General features: G+C 50.2%; 2 protein-coding genes across 2 annotated transcripts; one reads left to right on the forward strand and one right to left on the reverse strand.

Moving 5' to 3' along the window:
* Window positions 1-9: 9 nt before the first annotated feature.
* Mrto4 (MRT4 homolog, ribosome maturation factor) lies at window positions 10-6,093 on the forward strand. The gene is made up of 8 exons (XM_048350364.1): window positions 10-124; window positions 2,416-2,474; window positions 3,429-3,532; window positions 4,209-4,290; window positions 4,506-4,573; window positions 4,777-4,928; window positions 5,229-5,305; window positions 5,394-6,093. Exons 1-8 carry the CDS (start codon window positions 97-99, stop codon window positions 5,541-5,543), a joined length of 720 nt encoding a protein of 239 aa, XP_048206321.1. The 5' UTR covers window positions 10-96; the 3' UTR covers window positions 5,544-6,093.
* A 1,236-nt stretch (window positions 6,094-7,329) lies between these two features.
* On the reverse strand, window positions 7,330-16,144 carry LOC125354654 (aflatoxin B1 aldehyde reductase member 3-like). The gene is made up of 7 exons (XM_048350366.1): window positions 15,878-16,144; window positions 12,034-12,221; window positions 11,739-11,843; window positions 10,664-10,760; window positions 10,322-10,421; window positions 8,537-8,666; window positions 7,330-7,673 (listed from the first exon to the last, which is right to left on the reverse strand). Exons 1-7 carry the CDS (start codon window positions 16,089-16,091, stop codon window positions 7,512-7,514), a joined length of 996 nt encoding a protein of 331 aa, XP_048206323.1. The 5' UTR covers window positions 16,092-16,144; the 3' UTR covers window positions 7,330-7,511.
* Window positions 16,145-26,979: the final 10,835 nt, after the last annotated feature.

Genomic DNA, 26,979 nt, shown 5'->3' on the forward strand with positions numbered 1-26,979 from the left:
AGCGCGCTCCCAGCAGCCCCCGCGCCGCCGGGGTCCTGACCGGCCGCGCCGCCTCCCGCCGCCCCCGCCGCCGCCGCCGCACGTGTCTCCAGCGCGATGCCCAAGTCCAAGCGCGACAAGAAAGGTGGGCGCGGGGGAGTGTGGGGACCCGAGGGTGGGCTCCTGAGAGGCGAGGGGGACGCGGGTGGCGTTCCCGAGCCCTGACGGAGACCCGCGCCGCGAGCGGAGGGGAAGGTTCCGAGGGTGGTGAGGGGGTCTCGGGAGGGAGCGAGACCCCGAACGCGGGCAGGGAGCCGAGACTCCCGCAGCCAGGCCCCGCTGGGGACGAGGGACGGCTCCCGAGACCCGGGCTGGGCCCGGTGACGCCTGTGTCCGCGTTTCCCACCCATGTTCCCCCGACCGCCGGTCCTGTCGGCTCCCGCGGGTTCCCACGCATGATGCTCGGTATCCGCACGGCGAGTCCGTGCTCGCCGGTCTTACTACCCGCTCCTTGCCAGACATAGATCTTGATCACTTTTACCATGGAACTGGAGGGGATCTGTCTCCTGAGGGCGTTAGGCACTTTATAGGGGTTACAAGGAAGGCCTAGCGTCGTCTCGTCTGTTTTGGTCGGAAAATATAGCCCCTCAACTTGATCGAATGTCGTTTGTCCACGGAGAAGAAGGGGGCTGAAGAAATGGTGGAGCTGACACAACTCCTAATAGAATGTATCAGGAAACGGGTGAAGAGTGGGGAAAGCAGGAGGAAAGAGTTATCTGGAAGAATGTTGTTTAAAGAGGTGGGAACACGTAGTACAAGACCTGGAGTGGTTGCCTACCTAATGTCTTCCGGAATAGAGAGGGGACAGTGGCTGGACCTCCTGGGGTAGAAACACAAACCCTAGAGGTTTGTGAGTAATTAACTCTGCCCTCCCAGATGAAAGACCCTCCTCCAGTGGAGTCTTAGGTGTGAGTAACCCATTTTTACTAAAGGCTATTTAGGTATTTACAACACCATTACCAGACCATACATAATTATCAATATGGTTAGGCCACAAAAAGCATGCAGCTAGCTCCCGTGTGGGAGTGTACCAAATGATTTCAAGGACCTTACCTAAAAGTTCCCCACCCCTAGATCTTGAGAGAAGAATGGCAGGGTGACTTGAAAAGGATTGCTCTGGCAACCTTCCCAAGTAGCCTGGGAGAGGTGGAGGCAGAAGGCAGTGATGGAAACACTAAGACCAACAGCCATCCAAGACAGTGGTACTGGTGTGAAACAAAATCGTGGCGGTGCAGAGGATCCAAATGGGCTGCTTGTATTTCATCCAACCTCCTTGCTGTGCTTTCTACTGACGGCTGTGGTTCCTTCGACTGTGTGCCTTATAAAGAGGGACTGTGATTGCCAGGTAGGATGAGTAAAAAGAAGCTAGGTCACTTCCTAGGAGGCACCAGGACTTTACAGTTGGTAACTGCTTGTGATGTAATTTGTTTCTTTAAAGCCCTGGTCAGATCTGGCACATGCTGGATCTTGTGGACAGGATTATTCCCAGTTGTTATTACAGACGGCCTTGTCTCTCCACAAGGAGGCATTACTCCATCCATGAGTCCAAATTGCAAAATGGAAATGTAGGCAGGTGCTGGTGGCTCACACCTATCTGTAATCTTAGTTAAGAAGCTGAAATCTGAAAATTTTGAAGCCAGTCCTGACAGAAAAGTCCTCAAGACTTTTAATTCCAATTAAGCAACAAAAAGCTAGAAGTAGAGGTGCAGCTCAAGCAGTAGGGTTCCAGCCATAAGCAGAAAAAGAATGGGAGAGCCTGAGTCCAGCTCCAGTATTGCCACCAACAATAAAAACTTTAAAAAATGCAAGGAGGGAGTAGGTGAGAATGAGGAAATCAATGATTCTATGCAATAGGAAATGTACTTAGTACCTGATGTATGTAAAGGTAACCCTGCTGTATATCACCTTTAAAACAATAGGGGAAAAAAGCTTTCTGTACAGACAGGTAGCACAAGAGATAATAGTCTCAGCTGCTGATCTCCAGGCTCATTACTTCTACAGCCTAGGTCCAGCCTTTGATGGCCTCTGTGCATCATGGCCAGGAGCTGAGAGGGACCAGCCTCAGCCAGCAAGCTAGGGCTGCCACAGAGCACACTGTACCAACAGGAACAAGCCTCACCCCCACACTGTGGCTTGCTGCCTCACTGAGGACTTAGAACCACATAGTTTGCATGACAGGTATTTGTGCATGCAGACCCAGAACATACTAGCACATAGGTCCTGGAAATGCCTTGTGTGCCAGGATGGTGGCGAACAGGCCCAGGCTGTCTTGCCTCAGGCTGCCTTGGTCCAGCTGAGCCCCGAAGGGAACAAAAAGAAGTTTCCAGATTCATCACTCACCATCTTTTTCCTTTTTTTTTTTTTTTAATATATCAGTTTCCTTAACCAAAACTACCAAGAAAGGCTTGGAACTGAAACAGAACCTGATAGAAGAGGTAAGAGCTAATTGCATTAACTTTCTAGAGTTTGTATGTAGTTTATAGTGTGGGCATATGACTTTGTTGGAGAATAATACTACTCAAAAAGAAAGCAAACGGGGCTGGGAATATGGCCTAGTGGTAAAGTGCTCGCCTTGTATACATGAAGCCCTGGGTTCGATTCCTCAGCACCACATATATAGAAAATGCTGGAAGTGGTGCTTGTGGCTCAAGTGGCAGAGTGCCAGCCTTGAGCAAAAAGAAGCCAGGGACAGTGCTCAGGCCCTGTCAAGCCCCAGGACTGGCAACAAAAACAAAACCAAACAACAACAACAAAAAAGAAAGCAAACAAGCTGTCAGTCCAACCCTTTGTCATTATCCAGCAAAGCTCCCACCAGTAAGCCCCCAACCTGGTTTCAAACTGATTGATCTTACCCTGCGCCCTGAACTGCTCCAAGTGTTTCCCACACCTTCCTCCGAATCCCTGGGATGTACACATTATGTTATGCTATGTGACAGCTGGGAACACTGAAACTTAGCAAGGTTTGTTATTCCACCCTATATCAATAAAGGCCAGGACCTTCTTGTCCTGGGTTGTAAGATGAGGGGGAATAGGGACACACAGATTCTATTCCTCCATGGTAGCTTTGGTTGGCAGCGTTGCAGGTGACCCTTCTCCCCTATTCAGTTAGTAATGAGGCTCCCTAGCTAGGTCCCTGCTTAGAAGGCGCCATCTCTGTGTGGACAGAGTTTCTAAGTTAACAGTAAGTAGACAAAGCACACAAAAGTGATTGGTCGCCCATAAGTCAGTTCCTAGAGGCTTGATTTCTCCTGTGATGTGTGGCCCTGGTGTCAAAATGGCGGTAAAGAGACGTAAACAGGGTAAAGCCTGGAACAGATTCTCTCCTGAGGTCAGAGTTATCCATGCCAAGCTGCCCCCTGAACTCCTGAACTTCCTGACTTGTCCCACAGCTTCGGAAATGTGTGGACACATACAAGTACCTCTTCATCTTCTCCGTGGCCAACATGAGAAACAGTAAGCTGAAGGACATCCGGAACGCCTGGAAGCACAGCCGGTGAGCAGCCATGAAGAGGAAGAACACCTCAGGGTCCCACTAGTGGCCCTTAGGGACAGTGCCACACCCACTGAAGGGCACATTTTAACTGTCAAAGCTGGCTTTCTAACAAGCCTCTTAAGAGCAAGACTCAATAGTTTCTCAGGAAATAGTGGGGAATTGGTCCCTACAAGTGACCCCTCTGGGCCTAGAGGCTCAAGTAGTTCAAGTAGTTGAGGATCTGACTAGCAAGTGCCAGGGCCTGAGCTCAAAAAAGAATGATTCCTCAGCATGGAATCTGGCATCTTGCTGATTTTAGAATACCAGTGTGTGCCCCCACCACAGACAGTGATCCAGGAATGGGTTGCCGTGTGGCCACTGGCCATTCTTAGCTGGATGGCTCTGGGGTTGGTTTCCCGCTAAACCAGCTCTGGGACATCCTACTAAAGGTGCTATGCCTAGAGGGAGGGATTGTCACATGATGCTACCAGTGCACTGGTGACAAACTTGCTAGTGTCCTGTAGGAAAATAATAGCAGGAACCCTCAGCTGAGCTGGGGATGCTGTATGTAGGCTGCATGTCTGGGTGGGGTGCTTCTGGGCTTGTCCCCAAGCTGCTGGGAAATTGAACTGCCTGTCATTTAACTGAGGAAGAGAAAAGGACAGGCACTTCCTTCAAGCCCCTTTGTTCTTGATAGGATGTTCTTTGGCAAAAACAAGGTGATGATGGTAGCCTTGGGGCGAAGTCCATCTGACGAATACAAAGACAACCTGCACCAGGTAAAGGGCTGGCTCTCACTGGGAGGTGCTCTCACTGGAGGGGCTCCCTGGTCCCCATGTCCCATGCCAGGCCCGGGGAGTGGTGCTCTGTGTGTCCCTGCATCTTCCCACCCCCTTCCTGTCCCACCACACAGAAATGGCCCTAAATGTTGTCAGATGTCTCTGGGTGCACAAAAGCACTCCCTGGGGAGAAATTGCTCACTTTGGAATTGCAGGTCAGCAAGAAGTTGAGGGGTGAAGTTGGTCTTCTTTTCACCAACCGCACAAAGGATGAAGTGAATGAGTAAGTGTCCGGGAGCCTCACAGGGACTGTGCAGGTGGCAGCACCAGGAAGCCTGGTTGTGACCAGAGGCGACTGTGTCTTGTCCCACACAGTGCCCAGTCTGCGGCCAAGGTGGCCGGGGGGGGGGCAGACCTAGGGCCCAGGCTGAGTGGACCTGACTTCAGCCATCAAGAACCTGCCTTCCTACTTGTTTTCTCCCTAAGGTGGTTTACAAAATACACGCAGATGGACTTTGCCCGAGCCGGTAACAAAGCAGCTTTTACTGTGAGCCTGGACCCAGGTCCCCTGGAGCAGTTCCCCCACTCCATGGAGCCCCAGCTGAGGCAGCTGGGCCTGCCCACGGCCCTCAAGAAAGGTACAGCTGTCCCCAGAGCTGCAAGGCCATCATCCCGAGCCAGAAGTACCAGCGTGCAGGCTCTCCCAGCATATAGCCTCCATTTTCCTGAGGGAAAATAGGCCAAATCTCAGCTCCTAGTTGAGGTAAAAGTGGACGGTGAGTTCTAGGCAGAGGATAGCACTTAAAGGACATTGAGGTAGCAGCTGTCCTGCTGTGTGCCAACCTATGGGGTGGGCGGGCGAGCCACCACAGGCTTCCCCACTGTCAGTGGGTGTCATGTGAGCCTGTCCCTGAGGGGTGTGGGGCCCTCCTGCACAGGTGTGGTGACCTTGCTGTCTGACTATGAGGTGTGCAAGGAGGGCGATGTGCTGACCCCGGAGCAGGCCCGGGTTCTGGTGAGTTGGAGTTGGGCTCTGGCAGGTGGGACCACTGCCTTTCTCTCCCCTTTGCTCCTCCTCACCCCTTCTCCCTCTGCTCTTAAAGAAACTCTTTGGGTACGAGATGGCAGAGTTCAAAGTGACCATCAAATACATGTGGGACTCACAGTCGGGAAGATTCCAGCCAATGGAAGATGACCTGCCTGAGAGCGCACCTGAGTCCGAGGAGGAGTCGGAGGACGATGAGGATGACTAAGGCCTTTCAGCGCCATCGGCGCCCCACAAGACCCAGCAGGACTCCGCTGCCCCTCTGGAGATAGCCCCTATTTATTTTGCTATAGACAAAGACAGAGGAGGCTGACTGTTTCCAAAGAATGAAATTGAGTTCACAGATAACTCCTGTAGACAGCAAGAGACTTTTCTAAAAAGCCTTTGGCTTTGTGCCCTGCTTGGACACTAGGGTTTCCCGTTTACCTAGTGAGCGAGTGTAGTCCTGACCCCTGGGGGACCACTACGGCAGGTGGTGGCATTGCAGCTCCAAGGGTGGCCAAGAGCAGCCCCACAGAGGGGCTCCCTCCTCTCCAGGAGAGCACCTCTGATGCCTTGCACTTCATACAATCCATTTCTGAGAAATTAGGTGCCTTGGAGATCTTGACACGTCCAAACCCAGAGCTGACTGGTTGATATCAAGAAGTCAGGGGCCTTTAGAAACTTGAGAAAGGCCAAGCACCCATGGCTCATTCCTGTAATCCTAGCTACCCAGGAGGCTGAGATCTGAGGAGCACAGTTCAAAGCCAAGTGGACAAGAAAGTCCATGAGACTTACCTCCAGTTAACCACCAAAAAGCTGGAAGCAGAGCTGTGGCTCACATGGTAGAGCACCAGCCTTGAGTTTAAAAGAGCTCAGGAACAGCCCCTATCCCCTGAGTTCAAATCCCAGGACCAGCACTCAAAAATGAAGGTGCTGAAGTCAAGTAAATTTTTAAGTTGGCTGCCAAAAGTACTAAGGATATAACTCAGGTCATCTTCTTACTGGCCCCATCCCTGGCACCTCAAGAAAATAACTTTCGGGGGCTGGGAATAGGGCCTAGTGGTAAAGTGCTCGCCTCATATACACGAAGCCCTGGGTTCGATTCTCCAGCGCCACATATATTGAAAAGGCCAGAAGTGGCGCTGTGGCTCAAGTGGCAGAGTTCTATCCTTGAGCAAAAAGAAGCCAGGGACAGTGCTCAGGCCCTGAGTTCAAGGCCCAGGACTGACAAAAAAGAAAAGAACTTTTCTGTGAGTCCAGCAGTGTAGCCTCACAGTTCTGAGTGCTTATGCAGATAATGAGCCCTAGGCACTGTGCCAGCATCCCCCAAAAGGAATGTGACCTGGAGCACAAATCAGATGGCTAGGATAGGTGCAGAGAAGCCATGGTACTTGGCACCCCGCTCACACCACTCACCCCATGAATCGTTTCTCTGTGTACTTTGTGATAATGCCTTTTATAATAAAAAAATAAAAATAAAAAAAACAGGGGCTGGAGATACGGCCTAGTGGCAAGAGTGCTTGCCTCGTATACATGAGGCCCTGGGTTCAATTCCCCAGCACCACATATACTGAAAATGGCCAGAAGTGGCGCTGTGGCTCAAGTGGCAGAGTGTTAGCCTTGAGCAAAAAGAAGCCAGGAACAGTGCTCAGGCCCTGAGTCCAAACCCCAGGACTGACAAAAAAAAAACAGTTGCCCAGAATGCTGAGTTGTTTATGTGTTGGGGAAGCCATTGGTGGCACACCGACTCCCTCCCCCACTGCAGTTTGTAATCGGTCACTGAAGGACAGATAAAACATGGATTGCATTAGCATCCAAGGTCCAAAATGGCCTTTGAGACAGCTGTAACATCATGTGGCTCTTTCCACCATGCACAACCAGCCCCACAAAGGGCACAAGGCAGGCTGGGTCAGGGGGTGTGGGTCTAAAGAGATCCCACTGCCTCTGACATTGCCACAATAGATTGTCAAGCGCCCAGAACAGGAGAGAAGGCCACCGGGTGTACAGCCTGGACTGCAGCCAGCTTTATTCACTAGAGGCAGAGCTCAGCCAGCCCCTCCCACTGGGTACAACAGGGAAATGGAGGGGGGGCGGGGAATCCACAGGGATACAGCAAGTTGGGTCAGCTCAAGGCAGAGCCTGACCTTCAGAGAGATTGGACACACCACCATTTCCAGTCCCAGACAGCTGGAACCTAGCGAAAGTAGTTGGGACACTTGTGGGCAACCAGGTTCCAGGCTTGATCAAAGGCCTCCACCACTACCGGCTCCAGGGGCCCTTGCTCAGTGGCTGCCAAGTTCTGCTCCAGGTGCTTCAGGTTGGATATGCCCAGGATGACCGCATCCCCATGAGTGGCCTGCAAGGACAACATTTCCAGTGTATTTCCTCCACCTGCAACTCAAGTCACCTGCCCCTCCCTGCCTCGCCCCTGCCAGGATTGCCATTTATGTTTCCTTATGCCTGTGCTATTCCAGCAAGACTTGACTAGCCAAATAATACTGCAAGCTTCAGTACGAGCACGTGCACAAGCACACATGTGCATTTAAAAAAAAAAATAGAGGGCTGGGGATATGGCCTAGTGGCAAGAGTGCTTGCCTTATATACATGAGGCCCTGGGTTCAATTCCCCAGTACCACATATACAGAAAACAGCCAGAAGTGGCGCTGTGGCTCAAGTGGCAGAGTGCTAGCCTTGAGCAAAAAGAAACCAGGGACAGTGCTCAGGCCCTGAGTCCAAGCCCCAGGTCTGGGAAAAGAAAAAAAAAAAGCTGTGGCTAAAGTATTTGCGTGCCAACAATGAGCAAAAACCAAGAATTTGTATTGTCTCCAAATACGTCTGTCGCCATACCATGACCATGCTGGGTAGAGGGACAGCGGAGATGAGGATCCCCCAGCCACACAGGGTTGGGTCCTGCCTCCAGAGTAGAAAGAAAGGGATGCAACTTTATGCTAATAGATTTTGAAAATTCAAAGCAAATCTGTGCTTATTCCACTCTAGGGGTAGCTGTGAAATGGAAGAATAAGGCTCCCTAAGGCAGGTAGCTCATGTTAAAGCTGGGGTGATTGGACTTAACAGGACCATTGGAAGAAAGTATAACCTGGGCCACCTGGACATTTCAGAGGGAAAACAAAGGAGCCATCCCTGGCTAGAGAATAGCTGGGGAGTCCCCAAGGCCTTGCTCCCCACTCCCCAACCCCAGCACCCAGGACGGGGGGCTACCTGCAGCTGGGAGTGGTGGTACATCCACCGCAGGGCAGCCGAGGTCATGCTGGGGGCACTGGGGCCGTAGGCAGCCTGAAGGGCCTTCTCCACCAGGGCGATGGCCTTGAAGTGGTCCTCCTTCCAGTAGCTGAGCAGGACACAGGGGTCACAGGGGTCAGGACCCTGGACACCGTCCAGAGCAGCCCTGTCCCTGGAGCCCTGAGGGACCTGGGTCTCACGTGGGGGTTGACATTCTGACCACCTGAGCACATGCAGATCCCCAGGTGCCTCATCAGATGATGTTTTCATCTTGGGTGGGAGCCAAGCAGAGGGCAAGAACTGCTCTCCACAGAGGCACGCCCCACCAGAGAAAGCTTCAGTCTCCACAATGCACTCCGTTCACTGCCGAGATCTGGCGCACCTCCACTCATGACCATGGACCTTTCAACAGCACTAGCATGGGGACCTCCTGCAGGAGCCTGGCTTGGGAGGCCCTTCCCGCCTCCCAGCAGAGGGCTCACACTGTGCCCAGAAATGAACCCAGCAGACGTCTGCACATGTAGCAATAGCAGCTTTCCAGTCCACAGAAAGGAATGGGAATAAAGTGAATGCTTTAGAGATGCCACAGTGAATGCTAGAAGGAAGGGAAGCTGAAAGGATTCGGGAAGTTGCCTCTGACACCGCGTTATCAGGCGTTGGAGGCCCACCTGGGATACACAGTAACATCTGCCTTAAGCAAGGTGCTGGTGGCTCATGCCTGGAATCCCAGCTACTTGGAAGGCTGAGATCAGAGGACCTAAGGTTGAAGCCAGCTCAGGCAGGAAAGTCTGTCTCTTAACTCCAACTAACAACTAAACAGCCAGAACTGGAGCAGTACTTCAAGTCATAGAGCAGTAACCTTGAGCACAAAAGCCCAGGGACAGTGCCAGGCCTGAAATTCAAGACCCAGGACCAGCAACAAAAAAAAGGGGGGGGGGGGCGTGGGGATAAAAGATCCATTTCACGAAAACAAGACCAACAAAATAATAAGTAGGAATACAAAATCAATTGGTTTTTGTGTGCTCTTCTGTTTGCTGTAACTGGGGCATAAATTAAGGGGCTAGCACTGCCCCTTAGCTTCTTTCTGTGCTCAGTCTTATCACTCAACCATTGAACCACACTTCCATGCCCATGTCCAACCTTCTGGTGATTAGAGATAAAAGTCTCAGACTTTACTGTCTGAGCTGTCTTCCTACTGTGATCCTCAGATCTCAGCCGCCTGAGTAGCTAGGATTACAAGCATGAGCCACAGGTGTTAATTAAATGGATTGTTTTTAAATTGATACATTAAAATGTCCCTAACAATCTCTTATTAGGAGGTGAGGAGTGCAGGTGATCTTCTGCTATACCCAGGTGCAACAGCACCAGAACAATGAGGTAAAGAAGAAAAGGAAGGGAAGATGGATGTCCTCAAAAGCTGAGGCTCTAATGACAATTTTCCTGCCCTGAGCTCCCAGCACTCAGACTCCCTGGTGTGGCAGGGCCAGCTCCAACCCCCAGGCTCTGCTAAATCCATCCAGGCTGGCCACCATTGTGGGCAGCAGGACATCTCCCCAGGGGAGAGACTCAGTGCCACAGACAGCACTGAAGCCAGGAATCGTCACCACAGGCCCTGGAGCTTCCCCAGAGAATCATGATGACAACCAAAGAAGAGCAGGGACCCAGGTCACAGCACCCAGCCAGCACTGGCACAGCAGGCCTTCTGTGCCTCCAAGGAAGGGGACCCTCACCCCTTCCCATGCAGACTCCTCCCCCAGTGCTCACCGGTCCCGGTAGATCTCAGCCCAGGTGTTACCAAAGAAGCGGCCCTCAGGCTTCTTGCTGTCTTTGTCCTCATAGCTGTACTTGCCGGTCAGCAGGCCACCTGTGGGAGGTTGCAATCACATCCCTGGCCCAGACTGCTAACAGATCATTGGGGGTCCCTCAGAGCTGAGCTGAGGGAGGAAGGGGCAGGGCTTGAGGACACTTGTCACAGACTTCATTGCATGCCGGAGCTTTATATTTCCTCCATGCATGCCTGACTGGGCTGGACACCCATCAGACCATGACTTCACCACCACCCCTACCACCACCACCACCCAGGGGCTGTGTCCATGCAGCCCATACCAGCCAAAGGGTTGTAGGCGTAGAACCTCAGTCCAAAGCGTCTGAGGCAGGGGAAGAGCTCCGTTTCCACCTGCCGGGTAATGGCGTTGTACATGCCCTGCAGGGAGAGGGTGAGGAGTAAGAGGAGGGACCCCCAACATATCCTTGAAAAACCCTCAGTTCAGGCCTAAACAATCCTAGCACCCTGATAATCAGGTGACACACAGAGCAACAGGAAGCAGAGGCGGAAAAACTCATTCCTTCAGCTAACACCGGTAATCACTGACCAGGTGCTGGATGCATTGGGTGATAGATGCCAGATTCACTAAGGCAAAAGGACAACACCCTACCCTCTGTGATTTGGGGGCGAGGTCTAGGCTGGGACTGGAACTCAGCACATCATTCATGCCACCCCGGACTGGGATGCTCCTATCTGAGTTTCTCTTAATCGCTGGGATGAGAGTCACATGCCTCCATGCCCAGATATCTCCCTCACAGCCTGAGCTGGTAGACATGCCGTACGCAGTCCAGCCATTAGCTGAAATGAAGTCTCCCAAACTTGTATACCTAGCACGGCCTTCCAATTTCCACCTTCCCAGTAGCGAGGATTACAGGCTTGGGTCCCATGCCTGGCTGCCTCCAGGACATTACAGTCAGGTAGGGTGCACACACGTGGGAAGGACTGGGGACACGATCACAGTGAACTGGGGCTCCTGGGACCAGTGCACTGAACAGACATTCCTGAATGGATGGGTAGGAGGGGGTGAAGCAGAGCCGGAGAGCTCAGGGGGCTGGGGGGGGGCTCCCAGAAGAGCCACCTGAGTGAGCCCTGAGCACTTCCCCAGGGGAGGCAGAGGAGGGTTCCAGGCTTGGAAGGAGGGGCCCAGGCTGTGCACTCAGGCAGGAAGTGGGCAGCTGCCTGCTGGGAGGCTGAGGAACGTCGTCCTCCTCTGAGGGCACCTGGGAGCCATGCACAGGCTCTGAGCAGAGGAGCAGCTGCTCTGCAGAGGGCACAGGAGGCGGGCCAAGGGGAAGGAAGATCAGCAAAGCCCTGGAGTTCACGGCCCGAGCACCCTGCACCCCAGGTCCCCCTCACCTGATACACAGTGGGCATAATCCAGCCATTGCTCTTGCAGAGGGTACAGATCTCTGCCACCTCCCAGGAGGCATAGTTGGAGAGCCCAAGCTCCACAAACTTGCCCTGCAGGGGAGAGGTGCGGTTACAGCTCTGAACAACCCAGGACTCCAGGCAGGGAAGGTGGGAGAGGGGACTCTGGGGCTGGGGTCTTCCCAGCTCTGCCCTGTGCTGTGGGCCCTCCCTCTGCTGGGAGTGTGAGGATGGGAAGAGCAGACCCCTCCTGCCCCCCCGGAGCTCAGGAGAGCCTCTCCACCTCCTGGTGCAGCTGGTGGCAGGCCTGCAGCGTCTCCTCCACAGGGGTGCCATGGTCAGGCAGGTGGAGATAGAAGAGGTCCACTCGTGAACACTGCAGCCGCTTCAGTGAAGTCTCCAGCTGGGACCGGATACTGGCAGCCTTCAGGGACTTCCCAGACAATGGATTGGCCTTGGTGGCAATTTTCACTTTGGGAAGACACAAGTAGAAGTTCAAGCTACTTGCCCAACATCAGATGGGGCATTTAGAGCCATGTCTAGAGGCAGAAAGGGGTTCAAATCCTAGCTCTCAGTAATAACAAGTTACCAAAGCTCTAGGAATCCGAATCCTCTCCACTGTAAGAGCAAAATGGATAATACCTCATAGGATGATCCTGAGTGTGGGCTCTGTGTGTGTGTGTGTGTGTTTGTGTGTGTGTGTGTGTGTGTGTGTGTCTTCTTTTCCTTTCTTCTTTCCTTCAGCAGTACTGAGATATGAACTCCGGACCTCCCACTTGCTAAGCAAGTGCTGTAACTGCTGAATCACATCTTTACAACTGGATTTATTTTCATTTCTGAGGTTGAACTCAGGTCTTGGTAGCTAGAAAGGGCTCTGCCACGTGAATCAGATTCCGGCCCTTTTATTATTTTTACCAATAGTATCGGATGCTTTGGCCAGGGATGGACTTGAGCTGAAATCTTCCTGTCTTCTGAGCAGCCGGAGTTACACGCACCACCACATACCTTGGAATCCACTCAAGGCTATTGGAGAACGTGCTGTTTAGGAGCTGCAGAGGTCCTCATTATGGCATGTAACTTCAGTGCACCTGCACATGCCAGGCCTGACACTGGGCTGGCAGAGGCAGCAGCTCCTTGCCCTCCTGCACTCACAGTCTAAAGGCCTCTCTAGAGGAGGCAAGCAAGGAGTCTCGTGGTGCTGTCAGGAGCCAGGAGCACAGAGGGAGGTGTGAGTGCCTGGGGGCTCTGACCCCTCCTGAAACTCTCACTACAGATCCAAGGCAGGTGAGAGGCCTCCAGTTGAAGGAAAGTGGGGGATCATTCCAGAGTGAGGTCACTGGCTCTAGAAGCCCAAGCAAGAACATCCTGTGTGGACACATGGCTGCCAGTTCACCTATCAGAACGCCAAGTAGGGGTGGATAAGGCCAGACAAGGGCACAGGCAAATGCCAAAAGACCCTGGGCACTGGTGGACGGTGGACTTTCGAAGCTGTCAGGGTGTCTGAATGCTTTTCAGATGGGAGCTCTGTGGTCGGTTATAGTTATGGAAAGTGAGCTCGATTGCAGCAAGGGTGCACAGGTCTGGGTAAAACAGTGAGGGGGGTACAGGAGGAACTCAGCAAAATGACTGAGCTCCAAGTATGAAAGGCAGGATCGGCCTGGCTTCTCCCACAAGAGTAGGCCATTTCTCCTTTCTTCTGTTGCAACTGGACTTAGCTGGTTTGATGATGGGATGGTGGGGGGATTAACTCTTTAGTTTGACCTCTTGGAAAATGTAGTATTTGATCAGAGTCCTGAAGTTCCCAGCGAGAGCAGGTATTAGGAAAGATATAGTCCATCATATCCCCTCCTCTACACATCTGCAATCTGTGGATTTTGGTACCACTAGACTTTTAAGAATGAAAGGGAGAACTGGGAATGTGGCTCAGTGGTAGAGTGGTAGAGTGCTAACATGCATGAAGCCCTGGGTTCCATTCTTCAGTACCACATAACCAGAAAAAGCCCAAAGTGGCGCTGTGGCTCAAGTGGTAGAGTGCTAGCCTTGAGCAAAAGAATCTCAGGGGCAGTGCCCTGGCCCAGAGTTCAAGCCCCAGGACTGGCAAAAAAAAAAAATGAATGAAAGGGAAGACGAGATTAATAAAAAGAATAAAAATAAGATAACTTCTCACTCAGCAGCCACGAGCTCTAGAAAGGCTGTGCACTAATTTGCACACATTTTCCTTTTGCATTGGTTCAGTCATTCTGTGAAAACTCCCTAGGTTGAGGCCTTGTGTGTATGGTATGCGTGGTGTGGGACTTACAGAATGAAAAATGGCAACATGTGCTTAGTAAGAATAATACAAATGCTGGGCATTGTGGCTCACACCTGTAATCCTAGCTACTCAAGAGAATGAGATCTAAGGTCATAGTTCAAAATCAGCCAGTGCAGGAAAGTCCATGAGATTCTTATCTCCAATTAACCACCAGAACACTGGAAGTGGAGCTGTGCCTGAAAGTGGTAGAGCACTAACTTTAAGTACAAAAGCTCAGGGAAAGAGTCCAGGCCCTGAGTTCAAGCCCAACAACCAACCAAAAACAAGTCAGGTGTTGTTGGCTCATACTTGTAATTCTAGCAACTCTGGAGGCTGAGATCTGAGTATTTCAGTTTGAAACCAGCCTGGACAAGAAAGTCCATGAGACTCTTTTCTCCAATTAACCAAGAAAAAGCTGGAAGTGGAGCTCTGGCTCAAGTGATAGAGCTCCAGCCTTGAATGAACTAAGGGACAGCATCTAGGTCCTGGGTTCAAGTCCTAGTACAAACACAACAAATTTAAAAGGGTAATACAATCAAGAAAGAAGGAAGGAAGGGAGGGAGGAAGGGAGAGAGGCAGGGAGGGAAAAATCAGTGGGGCACTAGTGTCTTAAGCATGTATTACTACCTATTGCTACTAACTACTACTACTTTGGTAGGCAGAGTTCAGACAACTTTCAATTTGAGTCAGCTTACCCACGAGACACCATCTTATAGTGGGCACACTTCTGCCATGGCAGGTACATGAAAATCTGAGATCAACAGGATTGTAGTTTCAGGACAACACAGGCAGAAAAGTCCACAAGGCTCCATCTCAATGGGAGAAACTTGAGTTTGATATGTATGGTATGCCAGCCATACCAGCTACAATAGAAAACTTAAAACAGGTAGATCTCGGTTCAGGGGCAGGCTGGGCAAAATAAAGGCCCTGTCTCAAAATAAGCGTTCAAATTGGGCTGGTGGTGTGCAGCAGAGATATAATAACATCTGCCTGGTGAGCCCCTGAGTTCAAACCTTAGTATCACCAAAAGCTTAGTTTGTTTTTCCTCCTCTCTCCCTCCTCATTATTTCCTCTCCCTCCCCACTACTACTTCTTGTTATGTCACCTAGGCTGGCCTTTAACTTATGATCCTTCATCTCAGTAGTTGAGATTACAAACATCAGTTCAACTGCACTGGCCTATCTTTGAGTCTACGGTTCCCTTTGGAAGCAGCTCTCTCTAGGTAGTGCTCCCTCTGGGATGCCTCTGGGGCTTGCCAGCCATCTCTAGAATCTGAGCTACCTGGTAGGGGTAGTGTCAATTTTTCTTTTGGAGCCTCAAACAAAACCTGACACAGAGAGATTTCCTTTCTTTGTGGGGGATGGAGTGGGGGTGGGGTGGGCATTAAGGTTCTCAGGGCTCCTACCCTAGTGAAACAACAGCCACAGGCAAAGCTAAGAAGCATTCAGACAGATCCGGTCAAGCCCCCAGCCCTGGGCAAAGGAGGAGGCAGAGCTCCTGACGGTCCAGAGTCTGATCTGGAGCGCGGTGCCACCCTTGCCTGGGTGGTAAGGACAGGACTGGGGCAGATTCGGTCTCAGGCCTGAGGGAGCAGAGAGGGGCTGCCTAGTGCTAGATTCCACAGGTTGTCGGTGCCCCACAGGGGAGAGGCCCCCACCTCCCCTGGTTCCAGGCTAGATTAAAATTGGGTAGTGCTATGGGGGTGGGGGAGGAGGTGGATAAATGGCAGGATAAAACAGTGGTAGAAGGGCTCGAGAAAGTTGGGGTTCACAGAGCTCTGGGAAAGGCAGGGGAGATCAGCGCCCTGGGCAGTGGGATGGTCAGGGACCAGCTTTACCTCTGCAGTCGCGGCCGCCCAGCCCGAGCCCCAGGCCGCCTAGGATGCTCTCGGACTGGCCGTCGGCGTACACCAAGGCCGTGTCCAGCTCTGTGTGGCCGCGCTCCAGGAAGGCGCGCACCGCCGCGGCGCTGGCGCCCGGGTCCAGGGAGCTCCCCATCAACATAGCGCCTAGCACCGTGGCGGGTCGAGCCTGAGACACCGTCTGAGACATGCTGGAGGTGGCCGCAGCAGCAGGAGAGAACGTGGTGTAGAGTCCAGCAGAGAAGCCACTGACTTAATTAAGTAAGGCTGGGCGGGGGACCACGCCCACTGGCCAGCAGGTGACGTATGGGCGGGGCCCGCGAGGAGGCGGGGCCCGTGAGGAGCGGGGTGGGGCCCAGACGGAGGGGCGGAGCCGGACGAGGGGCGGGGCTCCTGGCCGAGGGGCGTGGTCTGGCCCGCGGATGGATGACGGGGCTGAGCTGGCGGGGCATTGGGCTGAGGCTACCCTGGGTAAGGGAGGCTGAGACCCAGGGAAGGCAGAGGTGGGGACAGCTGGAAGGACGCGAGGGACAGTGGAGGAAGAAGAACACATAGAGCCCATTCCAGGGTCCGCGAACTAGCGTCTCTGCACAGGGACCGCTCCACCCTCCGTATGGCTCTGGCCTCCCCAGGGGCGGGACTCAGCCCTTGGTCTTAGGCGTCCTCAGCTGAGCTGTGTCCTGGGCCGCGGGTTGGAGTGGAATTCCGAGCCTCTGGGCAGATCATTCTTTCTTCTGTCCCCCTAGTTTGTGAGCTGTCCTGGGCTCTCCATCCCTCCTTGGTGGGACATTAGGGGCCACGTGACCCTAAGGGCTGCCCCATCTGCTGTGAGGCCTCAAAGCTGCGGCTCAGGGAGGGTCCACTTAGCCACCCAGCGGAGCGAGTGACAAAAGAGAAGATCTGACCTGTTAGCTTTGACTTCTGCCTTTCACACCTGAGGGCAAAATAAGGCTGAAGGCGTGGTTCAGGTGGTACAGCGCCACCTGTGAGCAAGTAAGACCAGCTTGCGCCAGGACACAGCCACAATTAGCACATGGCAAACTTTTTCACCACAAGCGTTATTATTATTACTTTTCCAGTATGGAGACCGAACTCTGGACAGGGCTTTGAGCTCCTCCTTGATCTCGCTCAGTTCCTACTTTTTGCTGGTTACTTGGAGATAAGAGCTTCACAGACTGGTGTGAGCCACCAGTACCCAGGCATCATTGCAAGCAATTTTTTTTTTTTTTTTTTTGCCAGTCCAGGGGCTTGGACTCAAGGCCTGAGCACTGTCCCTGGCTTCTCTTTGCTCAAGGCTAGCACTCTGCCACTTGAGCCACAGCGCCACTTCTGGCCATTTTCTATATATGTGGTGCTGGGGAATCGAACCCTGGGCTTCATGTATACGAGGCAGGCACTCTTGCCACTAGGCCATATTCCCAGCCCTTTAAAAGGTTTTTAGACAGGAAAAAAAGAAAAGAAAAGATTTTCACACTCACAAAATGACATGTGCTAGGAATGGCAAACAAGTGGGTAAGCATAAGCCTTCTGTCTTAAATTATTTTTTAGGGCTGGGAATGTAGAGTGGAAGAGTTCTTGCCTAGCATACATGAAGCCCTAGGTTTGATTCCTCTGTACCACATACATAGAAAAAGCCGGAAGTGGCGCTATGGCTCAGGTGGTAGAGTGTTAGCCAAAGAAGCTCAGGGGCACAGTATGAAGGCCCTGAGTTCAAGCCCCAGGACTGGCAAAAAAAATTTTTTTTAACAGTACTGCCATTTGAACTCAGAGCTTCACACTTGCTAGGGGAGTGTCATGGCTGAACCATGACTCTAGCCCTTCATTTTTAAACTTTTAGAAGGATAATTAACAGGACTAGTGATAGAAGGAATAAGATTCATTGATTTACATTGTACACATATATGGAGATAAAACAATAAAATTACCTCCTGCATAGCTAGTGTAACCAGAAAAAAAAAGAGAGAAAAGAAGAAAAGTTTAGGTGGGGAAAAGATAACTGAGTGGTGGTGGGGGGAGCTACAAAAAGATAGAGCCCTTGCCTGGTATCTATCCCAACATCATAAAATAATAATCATAAAACTGCACTCAAGTAGTTAACTATACACTGACCACATGACTCAGCAATTTACTGCTGGCTGTCCCAGGGAAAGGGAAATGACACAGCACATTTATTGTTGGCTGCTCATCAAAGAACAGGAAAACCAGTGTTTGCACCTACACCAATATGCTGATAGGACGGCTGCCAAGGCGGTGTTGAACGTCCAGTCTCCAGGAGAGCATAGCAGAGGTCGCCAGGCTGGGCACTTCGGGAGTAAGGCCTTCCCCTCTGGACAGTCCTTCCACGTGCTTCACGACTCACGTCCTGCAGTGTGTCATGTCTGGGGCACCTTCTCACCCACCCGAGGTGCATCCACAATGGACAGAAATTAGCTCTTGCTCAGATAGTGATAATCGTTGGAGAAATGTAGCAAACAACCAGAAGAAAACTTGTCAAACTCTGTGTGTGTGTGTGTACAAGACTTGAATTTGGGGCCTGGGTGCTGTCCTTTATTAGTTTTTGAACACTTGCTGCATTCATTCATTTGTCATCCTTTCTTCCCCAGCAGATGACAACAAGGTTGCAAAGATTTTTTTGTTGTTGTTGCAATGAGAAAGCTACTAATAAGCCGAAATAGCTGAAACCCTGAAACTACTATAAGAAAACAGAGAGAAGGCTGGGAATGTGGTTTAGTGGTGGAGTGTGAAGCCCTGTGTTCGATTCCTCTGTATCACATGCACAGAAAAAACTGGAAGTGACCTTGTGACTCACGTGGCAGAGTGCTAGCCTTGAGCCTGGGACAGTGCTCAGACCCCAAGTCCAAGCCCCAGAACTTGCAAAAAAAAAAAAAAAAAGTAGAAGAAGAAAGAAAGAAAACAGAGGGAAAAGTCTAGAAAGTAGAGGCCAAGCTAATTATTTTCTTAATAAGATTCCAATACCCCTGAAAATAAGAACAAAAATACACAACCAGGACTGTTGGGGATTCAGCTTGGCCTTAAGTGGGGAAGGGCAACCAGGGCTCCCTTAGAGACGCTGCCCTTCCCCCAGCCCTGGGGCTGTGGAAGGTAGTCCCTCCCACCTTCCGGCTTCAACCAGAAGAGAAGCAAAGCAGCCCCCAGCATGTGTACAATGGCGGGGATCCCAGAAACCCAGTCCTTGGGGGGCTGTGGTCTCCGCCCATAGAGGAAGTTCTATGACATCACCTTTTAGTCCTTTTAGCCAATCGTTAGCCCCTCTCCTTTGCGCTCCTCTGGGGGCATAAGTTGTTGGCACCTCCTTTGAATAAACCAGAACGCCCCTGAGGCTTCTCCAGGGACCCATGCTTGCATCCGTGTCTTCCTTGGCGGGTTTGGGGCACCCTGCGACCACACGCTAACCGAGGCTACCTGTGGCCATCGCTCCCACATGAGAACGATAAAGGACCACACAGGAAGGGGCGGACAAGCCCAGGACCCCCAAGCAGAGGGGAAGTAGAGCAAGCCTGGCACAGGACTACTACTTTTTAACCACCAAGTTAAAAAATTTCTGTACAGCAGAGAGATGATTAGAACCAAGAAATAACAATCCACAGAATGGAAGGAAACAATGTGCATATGAATTACTGTGGTAAAACTCTGCTGGACAGTTAATAGCTGCTGAAAAAAAATGAATGACAGGAAAGTAAGTGGGCTCTGTTTAGGAGGTGAGTTACCAGTAGGAAGGGGGAGACAGAAAAGGGAGAATGAGGGTGCTCTGGCCCCTCAGGTGACAGAGCCCCTCATGTTCTTGTTTGGACATGGGGTGTATTATTTCCCAGGTATGAAGCTAAGGACTAGTGCCATGGAGTCATGCGATAGTTGGATGTTTGATAATTTCCAGAACCTGCCAGACTGTTTTCTAAACTAATCACTCCCATTATACCTCCTATCAGCACCGCATGAATGTTCCAGTTTCGCCAAACATTTATTATCGCTTGTTACTGAATTCTTTTGAACCCTACCCCACTCACATGGGTGTGAATTCATTTTATTAGCTTTTCCCCCGGTGAGTAAAGAGGCAGCCCTGGGTGGCTGGGCCTAAGTGGATCCCACTCTAGCTCTATCTGGAGGAAGGAAAGAGGCACACAAGGCCAAAAGGCTTGAAACAGAGGGCCTTCCTGTTTCCATTAGCAAGCACACCTTGTTGTGCCAAGTCGCGAGACGACCACCAAGCAGGCCGCCGAGACTCAGACATTCCGGAATGCAAAAGCAAGGCAAGGCTTTATTTAAGCGAGCTGCAACTCGGGCCTCGTCCTACCCACCGACACAGCGGAGGTTAGGAGGAAGCCCCGAGCTACGATTACACAGGGCTTATAAAGGCAAAAAACAAAGTTACAACAATCAGGTGTTCAAGCAAGCAAGATTAGGACACAGGTACAAATCTGATTGCCTCAGGGCTCGAGGCATTCTAGGGGTGGTCAGAGTTAAGCATTCCCAGCGGTTAGAGTTCTAGACCAACTGGGCCCTAATGGGCTTGTCCTGGGTCTGCTCACAGGGCCTGCTTATCTCAGGTTCACGTGGTAAAGTGGGGCTCACGTGTTAAAGTGGGGCCTGACTTCAAAGTCTGGCACTTCATTTCCCACTTTTTCTTTTTTGTACCTTGGGAGCCAATCATGGCTCCATTCTGTCCATTTCAATGGCTTGCATGTCTAGGGGATGATATAGAGGTAAGGCATGGGCTAGTAGGGCCCAAAGTAGTATCTGAAAATAACACTGGTCCCTCGGTTTTAAAGGGGGGCTGATGGGTGAAGATCATCCATCTTCTGTAACTTCTTCAGGCTGACACCCAGTCTGCGCCAGTCTCTAAGGCCAATTTAGTTAAGGTCTCTTTTAGAGTCGATTCATTCTCTCTACCTGTCCTGAACTCTGGGGTCTATAAGCACAATGCGATTTCCAATCCATCCCCAGTGCGGCAGCTATTCCCTGACTTACTTTTGAGACTAAGGCCGGTCCGATGTCCGACCCAATGGTGGATGGGAAGCCATACCTGGGTAGGACTTCTTCCAGGATCTTTTTAGCCACTACATTCGCGGTCTCATGCTTTGTTGGATAGACTTCAACCCATCCTGAAAAGGTGTCTACAAAAACTAGCAAATATTTGTATCCAAATTTTCCAGGTTTAATTTCTGTGAAATCTACTTCCCAATACACGCCTGGCCTATCCCCACGGAGGCGAGCTCCTTTAATCCCTTGTTGATTGGGGGCATTGGTAAGCTGACAGGCCTTGCAATTTTTAACAATATCTTCAATAAGTTGATCTCCTTATCTAATTTTCACTTTGGAGTGTTGGAGCAAGTCCTGCATTCTTTGGGTTCCCATGTGAGAAGCTAGGTGGATTCTCTTAAGGATCCCTTTACCCAGCCCTTGTGGCAAGATAAGTTTCCCTTCACAAGTTTTCCAGTCATTGTTTCCTTCTCTGTCCGGGGTTTTATGGGCCATGGGAATCCTCCCCATCCACTCCAAGTCTTCCTGGGAATACTGGGGCACAGGAGGCAAAGCTCGTGGCCCTGGGTCTACTAAAGTCAATACTTCTGCTCTGGGCTGAAGGGCTGCTTCTTAGCTGCCTGGTCGGCCAGATTATTCCCTCTAGTCACTGAATCAACTCCCTTTTGATGACCCGGACAGTGCATAATGGCAATCTTTGCTGGTTCCCATAAGGCCCGGATAAGGCTTAAAATCTCCTGCTTGTTTCTTTTTTTTTTTTTTTGGCCAGTCCTGGGCCTTAGACTCAGGGCCTGAGCACTGTCCCTGGCTTCTTCCCGCTCAAGGCTAGCACTCTGCCACGTGAGCCACAGCGCCGCTTCTGGCCGTTTTTTCTGTATATGTGGTGCTGGGGAATCGAACCTATGGCCTCGTGTATCCGAGGCAGGCACTCTTGCCACTAGGCTATATCCCCAGCCCCTCCTGCTTGTTTGTAATGGTCTTTCCTTCCTTGATTGTCTCAAAGGCTTTTTGCATCTTCTCAGTCCAATGAAATTCTGGGAGGTTTTTGGTGGCTTCCTATAGAGGCTTGGCCATCTCAGTGAACCCAGGTATCCACAGCCAGCAAAAGCCTGCTGTTCCCAGGAACTCTGACTTGTCTGGCTGACTTAGGCACAGGGATTTTCAGCACAGTCTCTTTACATGCATCTGACAGCCAACGCTTGCCCTCTCTAATATGAAGCCCAGATAGGTGACTTCAGGTTTACAAATTTGTGCCTTTTAACATTCTAGTTTGTAAAAGCTTTTTCCTGACTGGCTGGGGAACTGATCTCTGATGACCTTTGCAGGCCTTTAACAGATCTCAATAAGAATTACTTTTACCTTGTCAGTGGGTCATATAAGGCAAGCCATATTGAAAGGGTTCATTAAAATAATTGTTTTTCTGTCCTGATCAAATGAAGAAAAATATCCTGTGCAGTAATGGTTCTGGGAAAACTGGCTATCTTCATGCAAGAGACTGAGACTGGATCTCTATCTCTCCCTCTGTACAAAATCAGCTCCAAATGGACCAAAGATGTAAATGTAAAATCTGAAACCACTACAAAAAAATGGAGGGAGACTTGGGAAGGTATAGACACAGATAATTATTTTCTCTGTAAGGCTTCAATAGTCTACCAGGAAATAAGAGCATGAATGCACAAATGGGATTACATTAAATTTAAAAAATTCCATGCAGCAAACAAGATTATATCAGAGCCAAGACATGGCCCATCGAAGGGGAGAAAATCTTCCAAAGCTATTCAACCAGACAAAGGATTCATGTCAACAAAGAGCTCAAAAACTTAAATAGTAAGAGACACATAACCCAATTAATAAGTAAAATAATTAGACAGTCCTCAGAAGAAGAAATACAAATGCCTGATACATGAAAAAATGCTTAACATCCGTTGACATAAAGGAAGTGCAAATCCAAACCGGTCTGACTTTCCACTTCCCTCCAGTCAAACTGGCAGAAGAAACACACCAAATGCTGGTAAGGACGGGTGCATGGGGAAGACCCCTTTTACACTGCAGGTAGATATGTAAACTAGTGCAACCCCTGTAGTACTCAGAGTGCAGGTTCCTCAAAAGTGGAAACTAGGTCTTCCTTCTTGAGCCCTTCCCTATGACTCTTGAGTATATAGCTGAAGGAATGTAAATCAGTATACAAGAGAGATACCTGCACATCCATGGCTCTCGGGTCCTGTTCACAATAGCTAAACTGTGGGATAAACAGAACTGTCCAATAACTGATAAATGGATAAAAAGGTACGCGTATTTCATGTGTACCATTGACTACTACTCAATCTTAAAAAAAAAGAATTATATCATTTGCAGGAATGGGTGGATCCTCCTGTTGAATGAGATTATGCCAGGTTCAAAGAGCCAACTATTGTATGCTTTTGCTCATTTGTAGAATCCAGATCTTAAAGATACAGACACACTCACATGTAGAACATGGATGCAAATGTGGGACTGTTTGGGGGAGAAGGGGTAGCAAGGAGACCCCACATCCCTCCAGCACTCTCTTTCCAGCATTTCTTCCTCTGTGTACTGTGAAATGTTATTTTCTAAAACCATAAACACAAGTCTCAGTCCCTGTGAGTGGCTTAGACAACTTAATTGAGCTAACACAAGATACTCATAAAGGACCACCATTGCCCTACCATACCCATGCTGGACGTAAGGGTGAGGGAAACTTGGAACAGCAGGGAGATGGGGAAGGTCCAGCCACACAGAGGTGGGTGTTGTCTCCAGAGTAGACAGGAAGGGATGCAGTAAGTGCCAATGCCTTTTTAAAATGCAAATTCAGTGGGAGTACCAGTGGCTCACGTCTATAATATGAGGAGGCTGATATAAGAATTGCAGTTCAAAGAGAGCCCAGGCAGAAAAGTCTGCAAAAGGGCTAGGAATATGGCCTAGTGGTAGAGTGCTGGCCTCGTATACATGAAGCCCTGGGTTTGATTCCTCACTACCATATGTATAGAAAAGGCCAGAAGTGGGGCTGTGACTCAAGTGGCAGAGTTCTAGCCTTGAGCAAAAAGAAACCAGGGACAGTGCTCAGGCCCTGAGTTCAAGCCCCAGGACTGGCAAAAAAAAAAAAAAAAAAGAAGAAGAAAGAAAGAAAGAAAGAAAGAAAGAAAGAAAGAAAGAAAGAAAGAAAGAAAGAAAGAAAGAAAGAAAAGTCTGCAACACTGGTCTCCAGTTAACAACCAAAAAGCTGGAAGTACAGTTGTGGCTCAAGTAATGTTGTGCCAAGTTGCGAAACGACCACCAAGAAGGCCACCGAGACTCAGACATTCCGAAATGCAAAAGCAAGGCAAGGCTTTATTCAAGTGAGCTGTAACTCGGGCCTCATCCTACCCACCGACACAGCGGAGGTTAGGAGGGAGCCTCGAGCTGCGATTACACAGGGCTTATAAAGGCAAAAAACAAAGTTACAACAATCAGGTGTTCAAGCAAGCAAGATTAGGACACAGGTACAAATCTGATTGGCTCAGGGCTCGAGGCATTCTGGGGGCAGTTAGAGTTAAGCATTCCCAGTGGTTAGAGTTCTTGACCGACTGGGCCCTAATAAGCTTGTCCTGGGTTTGCTCACAGGGCCTGCTTATCTCAGGTTCACGTGGTAAAGTGGGGTTTGCGTGGTAAAGTGGGGCCTGACTTCAAAGTCTGGCACTTCAGTAATAAGAGTGTCAGCCTTACCCAAAAAAAGCTAAAGAACAGTGCTCAGCTGCTACGTTCAAGCCCTAGTACTGGCATACACAAAAAAGTCTGCATAGATGCCAACAGATATTAGTGTATTAATATTTTTGTGACTCACTAATGAAATCCAGAGGAATTTCAAATAACCCACCAACAGAGAGAATGTATCACGTATAGTTTGCCAGGTTCAAACATTCGGAGTTTCACCTTCGGCTTGAATAAATATTGCAAAGCATACGTTAGTAAAACCCAAGGTTGTCGGGGTCTGGCTATACCTAAGAGACAGGCCCCTTCTCCCACACTGGAGCTGCTTGGCTGTTAGCTGCTCCTCCTCCCTTCCGGGTTCTACCGGAAGAGATAGCAAACCAGCCCCGCCTCTTGTCTGTGAGCATGTGTGGCACCATGGTGCCGGCTGAGCCAGGAGGCCGAGCCAAGAGGCCGGGCCTCTGCAGGAAGTTCCATGACATCACTGTGATGGACAGTTCATTAGCCAATCGTTAATACCCAGTTAGTCCCTCCTCTTCCTGGCACCATTACTGTTATATAAACCCCTCCCTTGAATAAAAAACCTTAGGAAGCCATTGGACGGCTCCCCCAAAATCTCTGTGTCCAGTGTCTGCTCTTAAACGTATGGGGGGCTGGGGACGCAGGGGGTTTCGGCAGCCCTATCCCAGCTCAGCTTAGCCCAACCGGGACACGCTCTGCCCTCCTGCAGGTGGGAGTAGCGCACAGAGCCGAGTGTTCCCCACAATTAGAGGCTTGGCGTCTCCCCAGGGGAGACATGGAAATTAAGCCCGACACAAGGTCCCATGCCAAGTGCCAGTTTTGGCAACAGTTCACCACCAGTGTTCAGGGTGATGCAGCAAGTTGGCCCCTTTTACTTAAACTTCAAGGTCCAGTGACTTCACAATTACTGTGATCTTTTCTTACCCAGTGTAGTTATACTGAGAAACCACTGTATTCATCCTTGAAGGAAGAGAGTATTTCTTCTTTAATGGTTGTGGTTCTGTGCTAATCCTTGACTTTTGCAGGCTCTGGAGTACAGGCAGCAAATCTGTATTTAACTCCAGGCAGTGTTGAGCACTTACAAGCAGCATGTCCAAGCTTTTGTACTTCGCTCAAAAAGCTGCTAATGCTGCCAGGCACCAGTGGCTCACATGTGTAATCTTCGCTACTCAGGAGGCTGAGATTTGAAGATCACGGATGGGAACTAGCTTGGGTAGGAAATCCATGAGACTCTAATATCCACTTAAGCACCAAAATGCCTGGAGGAGAGCTATGGCTCAAGTGATGGAGTGCCAGCTGCCACTGAAGGAAAGTATCCAGGCTGAGTTTAAGCCGCAGTACAAAGAAAAAAATAAAATGTAAATGTACCTCTCAGTTATGAAGTTCAATAAAGGATTGGCCCTCCTACTCCAGCCACTCAAATGCTCTCATGTTAATCACTGAATGTGCATTTCTCAGGGAGCTGCGGATGTTATTTACCCACAATGTTTATCAATACTGGACACCATGGGGAATGTACTGTCACTGGCTGCATGAAGGGCAGCAAAGTTCAGAACTGGCACGAGTGTTTTAGATTTACATATATAATTGTGTTGAGGCTCATCCAGGGTCTGGTGCATGCTAGGCCAGTGTCCCACCACAGCTGAGGAGCTAGGATTACAGGCAGGAGCCACCAGCTGCAATTTTTTTCCTTTTTAGGATTTATTATTATTATTTATTTTTTTTGCCAGTCTTGGGGCTTGAATTCTGGGCCTGGGATCTGTCCCTGAGCTTTCTTTTGCTTAAGGCTAATGCTCTAGCACTTGAGTCACAGCGCCACTGTGACTCTGGCTCTTTCTGTTTATGTGGTACTAAGGAATTGAACCCAGGGATTCATGCATGCTAGGTAAGCACTCTACCACTAAGCCACATCCCCAGCTTTCCTTTTTTTTTTTTTAAACTAGATGAAATAAGATTTCCTAAATGGAATCTGCTCATTTTGTTTGGTTTTGTTTTTTTGCCAGTCCTGGGCCTTGAACTCAAGGCCTGAGCACTGTCCCTGGCTTCTTTTTGCTCAAGGCTAGCACTCTGCCACTTGAGCCACAGCACTACTTCTGGCATTTTCTATATATGTGGTGCTGTGGAATCAAACCCAGGGCTTCATATATACGAGACGAGCACTTTACCACTAGGCCATGTTCCCAGCCCTGAATCTGGTCATTTTGTCAGTTTTTTTTTTTTTTTTTTTTTTTTGCCAGTCCTGGGCCTTGGACTCAGGGCCTGAGCACTGTCCCTGGCTTCTTCCCGCTCAAGGCTAGCACTCTGCCACTTGAGCCACAGCGCCGCTTCTGGCCGTTTTCTGTATATGTGGTGCT

The sequence above is a fragment of the Perognathus longimembris genome, chromosome 7 (genome assembly GCF_023159225.1).
Source record: "Perognathus longimembris pacificus isolate PPM17 chromosome 7, ASM2315922v1, whole genome shotgun sequence".
NCBI lineage: Eukaryota > Metazoa > Chordata > Mammalia > Rodentia > Heteromyidae > Perognathus > Perognathus longimembris.

What these genes read in the sequence shown, in the direction of transcription:
- Mrto4 (XM_048350364.1), top strand. Translation starts at nt 97, where the DNA reads ATGCCCAAGTCCAAGCGCGACAAGAAAG. An exon ending in ACAAAGACAACCTGCACCAG is followed by an intron (nt 4,291 to 4,505) that starts GTAAAGGGCTGG and finishes TTGGAATTGCAG; the next exon opens with GTCAGCAAGAAGTTGAGGGG. An exon ending in ACAAAGGATGAAGTGAATGA is followed by an intron (nt 4,574 to 4,776) that starts GTAAGTGTCCGG and finishes TTTCTCCCTAAG; the next exon opens with GTGGTTTACAAAATACACGC.
- LOC125354654 (XM_048350366.1), bottom strand. Translation starts at nt 16,091, where the DNA reads ATGTCTCAGACGGTGTCTCAGGCTCGACCCGCCACGGTGCTAGGCGCT. An exon ending in CGCCTACAACCCTTTGGCTG is followed by an intron (nt 10,422 to 10,663) that starts GTATGGGCTGCA and finishes AACCTCCCACAG; the next exon opens with GTGGCCTGCTGACCGGCAAG. An exon ending in ACCACCACTCCCAGCTGCAG is followed by an intron (nt 7,674 to 8,536) that starts GTAGCCCCCCGT and finishes TTGTCCTTGCAG; the next exon opens with GCCACTCATGGGGATGCGGT.